Source organism: Phodopus roborovskii, unplaced genomic scaffold, assembly GCF_943737965.1.
Source record: "Phodopus roborovskii unplaced genomic scaffold, PHOROB, whole genome shotgun sequence".
NCBI lineage: Eukaryota > Metazoa > Chordata > Mammalia > Rodentia > Cricetidae > Phodopus > Phodopus roborovskii.
The window spans coordinates 56,645,818-56,663,629 of NW_026126511.1; the positions used below are offsets into that span (position 1 = coordinate 56,645,818).

The following is a 17,812-nucleotide window of genomic DNA, read 5'->3' on the forward strand; positions in this document are numbered from 1 at the left end:
TCCCAAAAGTCCATTGAGCTCTCTAAATGTGTATTACAATATCCACCAAAATGACTATTAGTATGACTAAATCAGAGATTCTCAACCTGTGGGTCACAAACCTTTTGGGGGTTTACATAGAAGATTTCTGATATATCAGATATTTATATTATGATTTATAACAGTAGCAAAATTGCAGTTATGAAGTAGCAAAGAAAGTTATTTTATGGTTGGGAGGGTCAGCACAACATGAGGAAGTGTATTAAAGGGTCGCAGCATTAGGAAGGTTGAGAACCACTGGCATAAGGTCTCTGTCCTGCCTGGTATACTGAGTATTCAATACTCTCTCCACTCTTTCTTCTCTCTCAGCCACATTCTATCATCTGCTGCTTACAGTAAGTCTGAGATGCCCTCGCACTTGCCAATCGGCCCACCACCAGTCTTTGTGAAGACGTATGCCCTCATACCCATATGTCTGACCCACTCTACAGATGCCTGTGTTTGTGCTACAACGACAGAGGCGAGTCTTGACACATATGCTGCAGGGACCTCAAAGATGACAATAACACCTGGCTGCATTCAAGGACAGGTTCATGACCCAGGTCCACTGAGGAGCAGCTTTGGAGGGGGGAAGTGGGCACCTCATCATGGGATCCAGGAATCTGGTCACAGACTCGACACCAGCAGAGAGCAGAGTCATGAGAATTTCTGAGAAGGAAGATAAAGCTTGACCAGGCCAGCTCTGTGGTTCCCAGCCCTCCCTTTCTCCTACTCTAGAACTATAAAAGCAGGGACTGGGCAGGAGCACCAGATGCTGACCACAAGCTGCCCCAGTGGGAAATGCAGGCCCTACTCTTCCTATTGGCCCTTCTCTTGCCTCCTGAAGCTGGAGCTGGTGAGTTTGGTCTCTCTCTCCTTCTCTGACTTTTTCAGCAACTGGCCCAAATCCATTAACTTGGGTAATCGAACTCTAAAATGGCAGGGTCCTTTATGTGTGAGTCCAGGGGAAATCTCTTGGGTCAAGTAAGAATGAATAATGAATTCCATCTCACACTGTTTCATCAAAATGCTCCGCTGTGACAGGCAGCTCTTCTCTGGCTTTCCATCAGAGTCGAGGAAGACAGGGTGAGGGGAGACAGGAAGAAGTGTCTCAAGAAACTGGCAATTCAGAAACCTGAATGAGCACTGTGTTCTGAAATGTAGGGTGATGGTGGACAGGTAGGACTGGAGAGGAAAGATCAAAGAATGCTTGGAGGGGCCTGAGCCCCGTGAGAGGTGGGGTAGGCTGGGGAGCAGTCACTTCCTCTGCCAGCACTGTGTTGGGGTGTTCTGCAAGTCTGTGACGGGGACTCCGGGTTCTTTGTCCCAGAGGAGATTATTGGTGGTGTGGAGTCAAGGCCACACTCCCGCCCTTACATGGCCTATCTGGAGATCATCACTGAGCAAGGCTTCACTGCCAGCTGTGGGGGGTTCCTCATAACCCCAGAATATGTGATGACGGCTGCACACTGCAAGGGAAGGTAAGAGGCTTCTTCCTCTTCGTGGGAAGAAGTGCACAGAGCAGAGTCACAAAGCAGGGCAGGCCTGAGGTAAGCAAGGTCCCAGCTCTGCTCATCTCCAGCGGCTCCTACACACACCCAGGGGACAAAGGGACACTAAGCCACTCACTGAACCATTTAATTTGCTCTGCATTTTCAGAGGGCAGAGCTGTAAGCAGGGCCCCAGTAGGCACAAAGTACTGCTTTCCTCTTGTCCTGATGTCCTCACAGCTCTCTGTCACAGGCTAGGGTGTAATGATAGTGCGCCTGTCCACCACATGCAAAGTTCAGTCCCAATACTGGGCGTTGGGGAAGGCTAGTTCTCAGGCCTGTCTTTCCCTGAGCTCCTTCCTCCTGGTAAGGCTGGGAGCACTGCCTCAAGTACAATCAGGGTCTCTCAAGCAGCTCTGCTCTGGGATGGGGAAGACCCTGGTGTCCTTCTGCTCGAAAATGATCCTCCTCCTGAGACCTGCACTTTTTACTGCCTCTTTTCTCTCTCTTTTTTTTTATTATTTTTTTATTTAATTTTATATAACAAAGTCCAATTAAATGAAAACAAACATTTATACACAATATTTGGGAATTTGGGCGTCGTTCTTTCCAAACTACTTCCTGCTGGTAAGGGGCGCTGTCTTGGGGGATTCGAAGAAGATTCAGATATCCTAGCTGTAGTCTGTAGGGCTGTTTTGTCCAGCTGTTTGGAATGTGGGATCAGCTTGTACTCTGTTTCAGGCGGTCTCTGCCTCTTTTCTCTTTCAACAGAGAAATTACTGTCATCCTTGGAGCTCATGATGTGAGCAAGACAGAATCCACACAGCAGAAGATAAAAGTCAAAAAACAAATTGTTCACCCAAATTACAGCTTCTATTCCAACCTGAATGACATCATGTTGCTGAAGGTGCCACTGTTTTTCTGGCCCTTTTCAACTCTCCCATCCTTAACTCTCCCCCTGGCTCAGGCCTTGGAATTTTCTCTTGTCCGACCCATTTCCTCAGAACCCGCCCCTGAACTCCATGTCCTTACCACCCCAGTGGGGAAAAACCCATGTCCAAGACAGCATCCTTCTCTGGGTCTCCACGTCCTCTCTCCTTCCCCCTGCAGCTTCAAAGGAAAGCTAAGAAGACTCCTGCTGTGGACACAATTCCCCTGCCTAGTCCGTCTGACTTTATTAAACCTGGAAAGATGTGCCGGGCAGCCGGCTGGGGAAGAACTGGGGTGACAGATCCAACATCAGAAAAACTGAGAGAGGTGAAACTGAGAATCATGAGGAAAGAAGCCTGCAAATACTATCTGAATTACAAGTATGACTTCCAGGTCTGCGTGGGCAACCCCCGGAAGATAAGATCAGCATACAAGGTGGGTACACACCCGCTTTTCCTCCCTGCCTCAGGAGACAGTGTCTGTGGAGGGAGGGGGCCAAGCAGCTCTCCACTGTGTTCTTAGGTTCCTAGCACTCTGGGAGCTGAAGTTCTCCCTCCAGGTCTCATTCCCATGTCCAAACCCTGCCTGCAACCTCCCCACGGGGCTCCAAAGAGAAAAGAAGGGAGTGAGGGGAGACCAGAGAAAAAATTAAATCCTAATTTATGGCTCACAAGGAGAGGGAAGTCCTTTTACTCTGGGATTAGCTATGGTGAGGGGTCTGTAGTTGGGGGAAGGTGACTTTGTTCACAGTCTGCTTTTTCTAACCCACAGGGAGACTCCGGGGGACCTCTGCTGTGTGCTGGGGTGGCCCATGGTGTTGTATCTTATGGACGTGGAGATGCAAAGCCCCCTGCAGTCTTCACCCGAATCTCCCCATATGTGCCCTGGATTAATACAGTCATAAGAGCAAGTGGCTGAAGAGCCTTGCCAGTCTGAGTCAGGGTCTCCAAGACAGGGCTCTTCTGGCAGCCCTTGGGTTTAAAAGACCTGACCCCAGCCTGCCCCTAGCCTGTCTCAGCTTGTCTCCGGCCTGTCCTCAACCTGTCCCCAACCTGTCCCCAACCTGTCCCCAGCCTGCCCCAGCCTGTACCAGAATGTCCCCAACCTGCCCCAGCCTGCCCCAGCCTGCCCCAGCCTGCCCCAGCCTGCCCCAGCCTGTCTCCAGCCTGCCCCCAGCCTGCCCCAGCCTGCCTCAGCCTGTCTCCAGCCTGTCCCCTGAGAGGCTCTCAAAGACACACAGTGCCCTGGTGCTCCATTATTCCCTAAGACACCTTAATAAAGATGTGACCTCCAGCTGCTGGAGACTTCGCTCCTTGCTCTAAACTGACTCAGTCCCTCACTGGCAGCTAGACCCTCTCTAAGCTGAGTAGAGAATTGTTTAGGGCAACTCTCTGGCCAAATTAACACTCTTGACTACTGACTTCCTGGCAAGGGTGTGCCACTGTGGATTGCTGGGTATGAGCTGACATTCATGGCAAGCAAGGAGAGGAGAGAGGAGGTGCAGGGTGGAAGATAGGTAATGCCATGTGGAATTAACATAAATGCGTTAATTCAAGTTGTAAGAGCGACTGGGACAAGCCTAAGGATGAGCTTTCATAATTAGTAAGAAGTCTCCACATCATTATTTGGGAGCTGGCTGGAGGGACAGAGAAAGACTTACTACAGAAGTGATACGACTTTGTGTTATTTTTAAGCACGAATTATTTTTTTGTTTTGTTTTGCTTCATTCTGTCCTGTGTTATACAAGGTCTTGCTATTAAGTCCAGGCTAGCCAGAGACAAGTGCCACAATCTTGCCTCATCCTTCCAGTTACTGAGGATTGCAGTGTCTACCACTATGCCCTGCATTTTGGCCCATAATTCAAAGCCACTAAAGCATTAGCTTAGAGTCACCTTTGTGCACTGAACATATCTTGAACATCTTAATTACAATCTAGTGCCACATTTAAAAAGTATTTCCTAAGAAACAAATCTTAAACTGGGCACAGCAGTACACACACATAACCGTAGCACTTGAGAGGCAGAGGCAGGAGGATCAGGGTTCAAGGCTATATCTCAGCTACATACAAAGTTCAAGGCCACTCAAGAAAAATGAGAGAGATTAGAGGTGAAGGGAAGGAGGGAGGAAGGGAGGGAGGAAAGGAAAGGAAAGGAAAGGAAAGGAAAGGAAAGGAAAGGAAAGGAAAGGAAAGGAAAGGAAAGGAAAGGAAATAACTACTCCTGGGTGCTGGCGGTCCCTGTCAGAACTGTATGCACTCTATAACCTATTCTGTTGTGGCAGTCCAGTATTCCAAATGGCTTTATTTTTTGTAAATGAGGAAATTTTGAGTGTATACTATATACAATATTATGTTGTGAATTGATCAATCCTCTTGAGCAGTTTACTGTGACTCGTCTTTGAGCATTGGGTCCCCAGCTAGAGGCTCTTCCTTTGGAAAGTGTAGAGCCCTTAGAGATACAGCCTCATAGGAGGATGTTGGACGCTGTAGGCTGGTCTTTAAGTTTTACATTATAGTCCCACTTTCTGTTTGCTCCCTGACACAGTGGGACCCACCCCTTCACAATCCTGCTGCCATGTCTTTCCATCATTCACAGCACCCTCAAACCACAGCAATGAAAAGAGGACCTAACAGGACTTCCTTGAGACAATAAAAATAATAGGTCTCATCTGTTAATGTCTTTCAGTAAAGACAAGATCTCCTAGTGACCCCGTTCCTTTCTAACTATTCACTCCCAACTTCACAATCTTCAAACCATTATTAAACTAAGAAGTACACCAGCAAGTAAGGCAGAAAAGGGGGGCAAAAGAGAAAGCAGAATTCTGAAAGACTATACTCATGACTGATAAAGAAAGGGCAGGCAAATCATGGAACGAGATTTATGAGGTTGATGCTCTGCAGTGGACTGAACCTTATCTGTCTCTACCCTTCATCTTCAGACAAGCAGATGAAACACACTCAATGCTGGTGGATCTGAGCCATGATGCTTGGAGCTATCACCTAGTCCTACATGACCTACCCCTCCGTTTCAACAACCCAAGTGAAAAACCTTGCCTAGGCCTCTGGGCTTGGTCTCACAGATACAGAGCCACCAGACAAGACTTCTCTAGCTCCACATCCTCCTCTGTCCTGCCAGTGGTGGAGTGTCAGAGGAGAGCTCTCGGTTTTAGCAAATGAAAACACAGGACTTACAGTTAAATTCCAACTTTAGATAGACAACTGTTTTCAGGAGAGGTTCCATTCAAAGTCTGGATGTTGCTGGGGGTGGGGGGTTGATGTCACTGTTGTTCCCCTGAAATAAATGTTTAATTGGGCACTCTGTGCTTTGTGTGGCAACCCTGGAGGGTGAAGAAAGCAAAGCTGATAACCCTAAAATGTCTGGACGCGGGAAGATTTCGGGGAATTGTGTGTAAATGTCTCATTCTTGGGAGGGTCAAAGATGTGGACAGGGTTAGAAAGTTCAGATGAGAGCAACATAGCTGATGGATATTAGGAAATGGGTCACTATGCTCATGAGCCCAGGCTGATTTTATAACTGGGGTTTCTTTCCAGCCTGGTTCTTCTGCCGAATCACCCCAGATAAACACATGGATGCTATATTCATTATAAAGCTGTTTGGCCAATGGCTAGGGCGTCTTACTAGCTAGCTCTCTCTTAATACTAACCCATAGCTACTAATCTGTGTATTTCTAAATGGCCTTATCTTACCAGAAAACGCCTGGCATGTCCTATACTCCCAGTCTCTACATGGTGCGTCTCTCTACAACCTCCCTCTCCCCAGCATGCTCCTCATCTCCTATCCCCACCTGTCTTCCTGTCTCTCATGGTCAACCAGTGTTTTATTCATCAACCAACAAGAGAAACATATACAGAAGGACATCCCCCATCAGGCTGACACAAGGGCATGGTGGAACTGTGTGCCAGAAGCATTTACCCCTCTACAGGCTCCCACCTGTGAACTAATCTCTTGTTGGTCTCCAAGAGGAGCAATACTCCACTGTCCTGCCTAATCCTCTGTGGACTGCTCTTCCATGTAGAAGAGCACCAAGAAGGTGGTTGAAATGGGTTTTAATAGTTAGAGGTAGTGTAGTCTTGGTCTCAGTTTCAATTCTACATTTGTAAACAGACCGTGATAGTATTTTCCAAGGTAGTTATAAAAAAAAAAAAAAAAAAGGAGTGTTAACTCTCAGACATTATCATTGTATTCTTCAGTTTAGCCCTGACCCGTCCCCCAAGCCCAGAAAACATTTCCAGAGAAAATCGCTTGCTTCATACCCCTGTCCCTCCTCTCACACTTAGCAAGACTCTTTCTCTCCTGTGATTGAGCAGAAAGAATCATGGGTTTGAAACCAGAAAGATTGAGTTTTAACCCTTGAACCCTAAATGTCAGGTCAACCAAACTGAAACAATAATAGCTATTTGATGGGGTTGCTATGAAAGCAACAAGGTATCCCGTGGAATGACAGACTGAGGAAGTGGCATACCATCCCTGAAGCATGAAGCTGAAGCATGTGGAATCCTATCCTGGAGTATGCTTCCTCCTCTAGTTGCTCTCTTTTTCCTCTCTATCTCTTCCTTGGACGGTAAACATTGCTTCAGAGGAGAAAATGCGGGTTAATGTGTTTCAAATTTCAGGTAATCATTATTTAAAGCTAATGCTGTTCAAGCTAAATATATAGAATAGTGAAATGGAATGGAATGGAGTGGCATGAAAGCTAACAGAATATTATATTTTGTTATATGTATTTGCCTTTATTTTTAAATTTTCCATACCATGAAACACAATCATATCCATCCCCTAATACATCTTCCCACTTCATGTCGTTTTTTATAACACAGTAAGTCCATTCGTGCTGCCGTATGTGTGTGAGTTAGAACAGCCAGTGGCTACATACTCTACAAAGAAGAATTCTGCCTCCCCCAGCAAGCATTCACTGACAACAGCCCCTCGATACCGATTGGGGTCTGGAGATGATCTCCCCCATCTATGGCAGGATTTTGGCAGGCTTGACCTTCTATGGGCTTGTTCAGGAAACCACAGCTGCTTGCTTTGTCTGAATAGCATATTGTGTATGTTTGTTTCCTTGTGTACATGTCTATACATGTATATGAACATTGAGTCTTTCTGCAAAACACATTTCCTACCTCAGGCTATAGTAATCACCACCAAGATTACCCTCAACCCAAGTTTCTAGGGACCCTTAACAAGTTGTCGTAGCTATAAAAGGTAAGATCCCTCCACATTCTGTCCCCCCATCCCTAGCCCACACAGATGCACAGTTGAGGACCCATCTGAGTATATGGGATCTAAGAGTCTAGGCTTCAATTTCACCTCTCGTACAACCATCATTCTGGAGGAGTGTCCAGTCCTGAAGACAGCCAGCTTAAAGAAGATACCATGACCACACAGTTCCTGTGGTAACATCTCTGCCACTCCCCTGCCTGCTGGGAGTAATAAGTCCTAAGACCCAAAGATAAAGCTTGCACCAGCTTCGAGCAGCCCCTCTGAGAGAATGCATCTTCCTGCTCTCCATCTGCTGCTCTTCCTCCTGGGCTCCAGCGCCAAGGCTGGTGAGTGTCAGGGTCCTTCCCTCTCAAATCTGCAGGGTCAGCTCCTGAAACAACAAAGTTTAGTCTGATTCTTAGGAGTCTGAAACAAGTCTCAGGGCTCTTCTCAAGAGCCTCAGAGTGAAGTCTCCTTTTGGAACACACCCGCCCATTCTTTAAAGTCATGATGGTCTCTAGAACTCAGAAGCTTGTGTTGACTAGAGGGTGGAGTATAATCCTAAAGCAAGTTGGGGAAAGAGGGAGATGCCAGGAAAACAGGCACATTCTCCTCATCTTTGGGGCTTAAGGCAAAAGATGACCCTGTGCTTTTGCTGTTCTGTGCCTGTAAAGGGGCAGGACAGGAGGAACCTGGACAGCATGTGCTGCAGGAAGGTAGATGGGCCAGGGCCAGGGCGGAATGTGGGAAATCAGAAGGGGAAACTGCCTAAACCTAAGGCAGGATTGGCTGCTGTGCCTGGAGAAAGAAATGACTATTCAGAGGAGGGCAAGTTGTGACTGAGAAAAGCTGATTAAGACCCCTGAGACGACAACGGGCAGCATTTAGGGCAAGGAGATCAAGGGAGCCCTCTCCCAGCCTTAACCCAACTATGTATTCTCTAGAGAGAGCATCCACACCTATGTCAGGCCCTGGGGTTCTCTGTTCTAGGGGAGATCATCGGGGGCACAGAGTGCATACCACACGCCCGCCCCTACATGGCCTATCTGGAAATTGTCACTCCCGAGAATCACCTGTCGGCTTGCAGTGGCTTCCTGATAAGACGAAACTTCGTGATGACTGCGGCACACTGTGCAGGAAGGTGAGACAGGGTGCTGTTTATCTCCAAATGCAAAGTAAACCATCAGGCTAGCATCCTGGGACAAACCTGGGTGAAGCCTGAAGAGGGAGCCTGAGTCTAAACCAACTGACAAGACAGACGGATATTAAATAGATGCCCTGAGCCTCAACCACTGCAAATGCAGCTCCCCTAGGAGGCGAGGGACATTTCTCCAAAAGTATCTCCTCCAAATCTTTTCAACAGAGGGACACTCATGGTTCACTTGTCTGTACTACCCTGGTCCAGAGCTGGTCATTTCTTTTTGTTTGGTTGGTTGGTTAGTTTGGTTTTGCTTTATAATTTTTTTTTTTTTTTTTGAGCTCATCATTTCTAAGGAAGACAGAACAACATCTACAGGACATGAGTACTTCCTGCTTTGCTTGTAGCTCTTATGTACAAGACATATAAAGTCCCTCCAAATTGGGGATTACTAGCCCTACCCCCTAGACCCTCCATTTCTTGCTCATTCACCAGAAATTCCAGGGGCACCTAGAAAATGTGTCTTTTTCAGCCAACATCTTTCTTGAAGCCTTTTCTCTCCTGAAAGATGCCTTGAGCCCAAGATCTACCTTTAGGCCCAAGTGCAGATATCTCCACATTGCTGTCCTTGTTAAAAATTGAGCCATCCAAAATCACTAGTAGCCCAGTAAGAGGGTGGGAAGAGTCCAGCATTCCAGTGAGCAATCCCAGCCTTTTCTGCAATATGTTCATCTCTGAAGCTGTCAATGTCTTCTGTTTGACCTTTTTTTGTTATTGTTGGTTTTGTTTGTGTTTTGTTTTTGAAGCCTCGTGTAGCTCAGGCTGGCCTCAAACTCACTATGTAGCTAAGAATGACCCTGGACACCTGATCCTACTGCCTTTGCTGCCCAAGTACAGAAGATTATAGGCCGGCACCACCGTGCCAGTTTATACAGCACTATGGGGTCAAACCCAGAGCTTCATATGTGCTAGGCAAGCACTCTCCATCCTAAGCCCCTATCCTTCCTCACAATAGGTCTATAACAGTCCTCCTAGGAGCCCACAACAAAAAAGTAAAAGAAGACACATGGCAGAAGCTTGAGGTTGAAAAGCAATTCCCTCATCCAAAATATGATGGCCATTTGGTTCTCAACGACATCATGTTACTGAAGGTAATGAGTTTCTCCGTCCATTGCACTCCCTTAGATTCCTCCTCCAGGTCCCATTGCCCTGAGCATTCCCTGTCCTGCTTCAGGACAGCACTCCCTTCTTATCCCCCTTCCCCAACACCACTAGACTTGGTATTTTGCCCTTGCCCTCCCTGATTGCCTGTAGCTACCTCCTAGCCCATGATCCTCACTGAGAGCCCCTTGTTCCCTTAACAGTTGAAGGAGAAAGCCAACTTAACCCTAGGTGTGGGAACCCTCCCATTCTCAGCCAAATCAAACTCCATCCCACCTGGGAGAGTGTGCAGGGCAGTTGGCTGGGGCAAAACAAACGTGAATAAGCCACCCTCTGACACGCTGCAAGAGGTGAAGATGAGAATCTTGGATCCCCAAGCCTGCAAACACTTTGAGGATTTTCACCAAGAACCCCAGCTGTGTGTGGGCAATCCCAAGAAGATGCGAAATGTATACAAGGTGATCCTTTTACTAGTTTTTTCAAAAACCAATACTGGGGGCCAAAGTGTAGAAGGAAGCAGAGCAGATTGTCAGTTAATCACAGCATTTAGGAATCACAGGAATGGGGAAACAAAATATCCATCTTCCATCTGCTGTGCAGAGAACATGGTGTGCGGTGATATGAGGTAGGTATGGTGGCTGCCCTGGGCATCAGGCTCGTGGGCTGACTCCAAACCTAACTGCAACTCCCAGGTGAAATGGGTGGGAGAGGAAGAAGCGTTCATGCATTTCCTCTCTGTGCCTCCCCAACAGGGAGACTCTGGAGGACCTCTCCTGTGCGCTGGGATAGCCCAAGGCATCGCGTCCTATGTACAGAGGAATGCAAAGCCCCCTGCTGTCTTCACCAAAATCTCCCATTATCGGCCCTGGATCAATAAGATCTTGAGGGAGAATTAAATCTGGAGCCTGGAGCCTGTGAGGAAATCTGAAGCTGGAATTGAGCAGGGTTTTGTGCCACGTGCTCGGGCCTGTCTTATTTTCTGCTGAAGCCCTGCCGATCCCTGGCCTCCCTGAAGGTTCTTACATGTCTCAGAAAGCTTCTAAAGGTCAATAAACCTCAATAAAGACCCAGATTCTAGACTGCAATGTGAGTCTCCTCTCTCAGCAACTCTCTTCTCCCTACACACGGCAACCTGATTCGCGATTTCAGTAACTGGAGATTTGGGAGGGAGTCTGTGGGTGTGGATGGCTGTGAAGGAGCAGACAAAGACAGAAGGGTACGCAATGAAACAGGCAGAGAAATAGGAAATAACAAAGAAAAAATAAGAGTTTTCCTCGAAAGGCAAGGTCTACATGTCCATATTAAACAAGAAATTATGCCCATTCCTTATCTGAATCTCTCTCCCTCTCTCATTGCATATCTGTGTGTGTGGTATAGACACATATGTATACATAGGTGTACATGCCCATACAAGCAGTCCTGAACAGAATGTCCAGTGTTTTGCTCTATCACCCTTTGACAGACCCTCTGAGACAGGGTCTTCGGTGAGCCTGGAGCTACACTGGTGGCCAACAACCCCAAAGATCCTCCTGTCTCGTAGTGACACCATTGTCACCTATATTAAGGGTCACCTTGATTTTTTGAGGAAGGGTCTCTGGTCTCATAGCCTACTCACCAAGTAGACTAGGCAGGCTGGCCGTGAGCCCCAGCAATGCACTAATCTCTCCCTAGGAGAGATTAGGCTCTTTTTTTTTTTTTTTTTTTTTTTTTTCCTACATGGGTTCTGAAGACAAAGTTCAAGTCCTTAGGCTTGCACAGAAAGCATTTTTCCAATTGGGCTACCTGACCAGCACACATACACCATCTTGTCTTTTAAGCCTTGAGCTAATCAGAACTGTACTGGAGCCAAATATGCAGGCCACCATCCCCAAGTGTTCTTCCCAAGCCACCAAGACCTGGGTCGCTATTTCCTGTAATCCTTCAGATAAGGGGATAATGACATTTCAACTCAAATCTTTATTTCAAGTACAGAGCGAAAATACTAATGTTTAAATTTTATCATCTTGGCTTGGAGAGATGGCTCGATGGTCAAGGGCACTTGCTCTTGCAGAAGATCTGAGTTTGATTGCGAGCACCAACATAGTGGCTAGCAAACATCAGTAATTGCACAGTTCCAAGGGATTCAGTGCCCTCTTCTGACCTCCAGGTACACACATGATGAGCATACATACATGCAGGCAAAACACTCACACACATAAAATCATAAAATAACTTTAATGTTTTAACTTAAAACTTTTACAAATAGCTGTCAGTTGATCTGAAACAAACTCACTGGGGTATTTTTCTTGTGTAAACTTCTAACCAATGTGAATATGTAACCAAACTATATTTCATTTTTTACATTAAATGTGCTCTATGATGTAATAGTAATGTCAGTGCAATTTAAATAAGTAAGTGAACTTGCTAGTGATTGTTCTCAAATAGTTTCGGTAACTATAACTTAGTTAGCAGTATGGTTGTCTGCTATGCATGAAGCCCAGAGTTTGACCCCCAGATCTGCATAACCTATGAACTAGGTAGGCATGGTGACACACACCTGTCATTGCAGCACTTAACAGGCACAGACGGGAAGATCAGAAATTCGAGATCTTCCTGAAGTACAAGAGGACTTGTCTCAAAAAAAAAAAAAAAAAAAAAAAAAAAACTCATGTCAAACCAGTCACATTTGGATTTGGATAATAACAAAAACTTTATTGTCTCTTTGTTGTCTGTTAAGATTCTCAGATCAGTAGATTTACTTGTAGTGACTATAGTATCTAGCATATACAATGGCTGAACCCATTCGGAAGGTAAATGCCTGAGGAACACCCCAGCCTGTGATAGGCCAAGACCCCAGTACGAGGCCAAAAGAAAATCTGAATATTCTTAGTGGATTTTACTAACTTGTAACATGGCAAGTGTGCAAAAGTCACTTGGGACTTTTTGAAAAAGGCACAATGTGTACTCTACTGGCTTCTTAAATGCAGTGGGTTAACATCTGCCAACAGATGTACTAAATTGAAACCATTTTTTTATTCGTTTCACATATATTGCTTCCCAACCACAGTTGCCCCTCCCTCCCTTCCCCTCAGCCTCTCCTTCCCCCCCCATCCACCTCCCCTTTCACCCAGATCTACCCTTGTCACTCTGTCACCCCTCAGAAAGCAGCAGGCCTCCCAAGGACATCACCCAAACATTGCATAACAAGCTATGGTAAGAGCAGGCACACACCATCACATCGAGGCTGGACGAGGCAACCCAGGAGGAGGGGAAGGGTATCAGAAGACTCTCTTAGGAGTCCCACAAGAACACCACGCTACTCAGCCTTAATATCTATGCAGAGGACCTAGCTCAGACCCCTGCAGGCTCCCTGGCCTCTGTGAACCCACACGTCCCTTGTTAGTTGATTCTGTGGGCTGTGCTCTTATGGTGCCCATGTCCTCTCTGGTTTTCTCAGTCCTTCCTCTGCTCTGCAGGACTCCCTGAGCTCTGCCTAATGTTTGGCCGTGGGACTCCGCATCTGCTCCGGTCAGTGGCTGGATGAAGTGTCTTTGGTGAGGATGCTGCTAGGCTCCTATCAAGCAGGGCAAGATTACCTGTAGGTCAATGGTTTTGTGGCTGGGCTTGTGTCCGGACTCCACTTGAGGCTTTGCCTGGTCACAGAAGAGGCCACTTCAGGCTCTGTGTCGCCCATTACTAGGAGTCTTTGCTAGGGTTACTCTCATGAATTTCATGGAGTTTCCATTGCACTAGGGTGAAATTTTTTTTCAATTTTTTTTTACCAAGTTTTGAAAATGTAGTACATGTTTTGACCATATGTGTGGCATTGTGTTCCAATTTTAAAAAAAAAAAGAAAGAAAGAAAAGATCTACAATATTCTAAGAGACTGGGGCTTTTACTGAACCTCACAGCCAAGTTAATAATACACTTGAAGTCACTAAGACTTAAGACTGCTATCCTACTGGGTACTCAAACTGCCTGTTTAAGCTGCCTTTAAGAGAGCAATGTAACAACCAACCTTACTTGCCTTGGGTTTCCCAAGTAATCAGCTTGTACAACCTAAGCTAATGCATAGTTGCAATCTTAAGTTATGCTCTCTTCCATGCCCCTGACCCAATAATGCATGTGTATCATTTGCTGACAGCAGCAAACACAGAGGTTAAAGGGGATGTTCTAAAATGAGTGTCTACCATAAATACTGGAGAACATCTGGGATTAATTTAAATCAACTTCTTGGGCATATCTGTAAAGAATTTTTTCATAATTAAGTCATTTGAAACATGAAGACCCACCTTTAAACCAAATCTTTTGAAGTGGGAAGATCCATCCACCTTTAATCTGGCCCACACTTTCTGTGGGATTCCAAACACCATGCCTTTAGAGATAAGTCCTACATATAGCCTAGAGTTTTGGGCTTCATTGTGGTCACTGGCCAGAATCAGCATGGCTGGGAACAGGGCAGTGTCAATTCTCTGCCTCCGACACAGAAATCAGGCCTCAGCTCAGAATTCTGGGCTCCAACAAGCTGAACAACAACCCCAAAGTGGGACTGTGGGCCCATGCAGTCACTGCTCCTCAAGGCTCTGCCCTGCAGCTGTTACAGGGGTCCCTGATGACTGCCCAGGGCTCGCTCCTTTTATACAGGTTGACTGAGATCCACAGAAGGGACGCACACAGTGACTTTTAGAGGTAGGGTTTGTTTGTTCATTCATTCATTTTGTTTTGTTTTTTAATAAATCCTATTGCTTTTTTAGGGATGGGAGTGGATGCGGGTATGGAGATTGGTTTGGGGGGGGGGGCTTTCCTGTCAGTCTCCATCTATTCCTTTGCAGCAGGGTCTCTCCTTGAACTTCAAGCTCCTATCTTTCCTATTAGGCTGGAAGCCACCAAACCCACTCGCTCACACTCAGGGAGCTGGGGATATAGGCCCCAGGGAATGCCCAGCTTGTTACGTGATGTGTACTGGGATTGAGTTCTAGCCATCATGACTTTATAGCCAGCACTCTTTATCAACCTTAACTGTCTCCCCAGCCCACTATCTGCTTTTTTTGTAAATAGCAATGTAACTGTGAAAACACAGGATACAACCAATACCTTGTATTAGTTATTCTTCACCTCACTGTAACCAAATTCCTAACAAATACCAGTTTAAGGGAGGAAGGGTTCACAGTGTCAGATGGTTTGACCAACACGGAAGTGGCTCTCAGCGATTTCCTTATTTTCTGTTCCTAGAAGACTTTGTCCGCTATGCAGCCTCCGCCTCCCTGACTCATCTGGCAGGCTGTTCTCACGACCTCGCACTCAGCGCTAGTCCTGGAGTTTGCCTTTTCCAGTCTCCCATGCTCATGACTCATAGCAGGAAGCGCTTCAGTGATGCAGCATAAATCACCCTTCCTTGAGTTGTACTTCAGATCCCTGTGCTTGGGTCTGGTGCTCGTGGAGTGACTTGCTGCCACAGCTGTGCTGAGTTGAAAGGTGACATTCTTAGATCCCTCAGCATAGCCCCACGTTCCACGGGTTTTCTTAGAAAAGACATAAATTCATTATCCTTGGTGACTGGGTAATATCTCATTGTGTGCGTGTGCCTGTTTCTTATCCTTCCATCGACTGATAAGCTCTAGGTTACTTCTACAACCCAGCTACTGTGAGCAGTGCCACAATCAACATGGTGTTCCGGAATTTCTGTTACATAATGCCTCTCCTTCCTCTGGGTATTTTCCCAGGAGAGTACACCTGAATCGTATAGAAGCTCATTTTAAGAACACCTGCACTGTTTCCATAGTGGCTGGACTAATTCACATTCCCACAAACAATGCGCAGATGTTCCTTTTCCACCACAGCTGCCAGTTTTGCTGCTTTTTCTTTTCTTGATAATAGCCATTTGATGACAAGAGAAACTGAGGGAAATAAACAGATCAGAAAGCGACTTTTGCACAGTGTGTCATCAAAGAAATCAGGGTAAATTCTATAATTCACAGATTCAAATGTAAACACAATATTCAAGAACCTTTGGGAGCTAGAGAAATTACTCAGCAGGGAAAGTCGTCTGCCACCAGAGCTGACAACCTGAGTTCAACCCCCAAATTAACAAAGTTAAAGTAAAAATGGAACATGATAGCAGACACCACTAAAGTCCAGAAGCTCAGGGACTATTTTGAAAATCTGTGTTTGGATCCCTAGACTGGGATGTGACTGGAACGGAACACAGGTGATGAGCTGTGGTTGGAGATGAGAAGAACCTCTGTCTGGACCATCCACATTACCTCCTTCATGGCCAGAGCTGAGAGGAGTGGACAGGACCATGGAACAGTCCCTGCTCTCTCCCAGGAGACACAGACAAGGCTTGCAGAAGGAGCAAATAGATCCTGAGGAGCAGAGAGTGTGGCAGGGAGAGAGGGCCAGGGAGAGAAGGACACAGAGAGGGGCAATCAGTTTTCTGTAAGAGTGTAACCCCTGACAAATTGCACACACACTCCAAGAATACTGGCAACACAAATCGGGCTTGCTAGGTTAAAAAAAATAAGAGAGAGACACACACAAAATCGCATTGTTAGGAAAGGGGTGGTGATGGATCTGAAGTCTATTTATTATTATTGAGGTGTCTATGGAGGTCAGAAAACAACTAATTCTCCCTCTCACAATGGCTATCAGATGCTGATAACTATTTGATGGCACAGACCCAAGATTTCAGAACACTGAGACAGAAAGATTGCCATGAATTGGAGAGCAACCTGGGATATGTAACAAGGTCCTGATATATTGTGGAGTGTGTGTTACAATATGTAATTACATATGATCCCTCCCCTTTTTCATGAAAATTAAAAAGTACCTCCTTACATAAGGTTGGTTGAAGGCCAATCAAAAACCCACCTCCTTTCCCACATGGATCTATTGTCCTGGCTTTTGTCTTCAAATAACAAAACACTGAAGCTAATGAAAAGAAAAATCAATGTGAAATGGGGGCGTTTGGTTGTGAGATTAGATTTTTTTTTAACATTCTCAAAGTTGCCACATCAATTTTTACAATTGATAATATTTAACACACAACACAAAAGAACAAAAGGTTCAGTCTGAAGCATCTTTGTAGAGATCCAGAATACTAACTGGAACCAAGCATAAACCAGAAAGATCCTTCTGCAAGACTACACAGCCAGTTCCCCAGGGCAAAAAGTGGAGGGAACACACTGTTCTCCAGGCTCACGGCTGACAAAGCCACTCAGGGGCAGCCACAGGAAGACAGGCACTCGTGAGTTCTGATGCCCAGGGCACAGGGCCTGATTCATCCTATGGTGGTAATACCATCACCTGTTCTCCATGGACCTGTAACCAGGAAAGATGAGAGCATCCAGCAGTAAAACCTGATTCTGAGTTGCTAGGAGCTCCTCTTGTTACTTGCTCCTGGCTAGCTGCTCCTGAAAACCCAAAGGGGGTAGTTGTGTGAACCTCACGCCTCAGCACAAAAAAAGTTTCATGTGACCCCAGGAAAGGGTCATCCACCTGCCCAACATAGGCTCTGGCCAAGATGAATCCCTTCTCAAATCAAGGCAGCATGATGCCTAAAGTTAAAAGCGAGGGGCAGATGTGCTATGTGAAGATTCTCAACTGTTACCATCCTGTGATTGTGAAGGTTATTTATAAAAACCATCTGTGGCTGCCCTTCAGTGCACCAGATATCTCATCACGCCATGCTAGAGGGGCATGGAAAGAGAAGCCTACAGATCCTTTCCCCACCACGTGGTCTGTGGCCAGGGCCGTTATTAGGACGCCCATAGTTTTGATTAAGTGACAAGAGGCTTCCGTCCTTACTCAAGCTTTCAGTGCTTCCAATCTTCAGATAGTTGAAGTATTTTATTGCTGTTGTTGTTGCTGCTGCT

General features: G+C 46.1%; 2 protein-coding genes across 2 annotated transcripts; both read left to right on the top strand.

The window, feature by feature from the left end:
* The first annotated feature begins 803 nt into the window (after positions 1 to 803).
* LOC127230512 (mast cell protease 4) lies at positions 804 to 3,422 on the top strand. The gene is made up of 5 exons (XM_051195788.1): positions 804 to 874; positions 1,349 to 1,499; positions 2,280 to 2,415; positions 2,619 to 2,873; positions 3,210 to 3,422. The coding sequence occupies exons 1-5, from the start codon at positions 820 to 822 to the stop codon at positions 3,354 to 3,356; spliced, it is 744 nt and encodes a 247-aa protein (XP_051051745.1). The 5' UTR covers positions 804 to 819; the 3' UTR covers positions 3,357 to 3,422.
* Positions 3,423 to 7,854: 4,432 nt separating this feature from the next.
* LOC127230514 (chymase) lies at positions 7,855 to 11,036 on the top strand. The gene is made up of 5 exons (XM_051195789.1): positions 7,855 to 8,007; positions 8,651 to 8,801; positions 9,814 to 9,949; positions 10,163 to 10,417; positions 10,712 to 11,036. Exons 1-5 carry the CDS (start codon positions 7,950 to 7,952, stop codon positions 10,853 to 10,855), a joined length of 744 nt encoding a protein of 247 aa, XP_051051746.1. The 5' UTR covers positions 7,855 to 7,949; the 3' UTR covers positions 10,856 to 11,036.
* Positions 11,037 to 17,812: the final 6,776 nt, after the last annotated feature.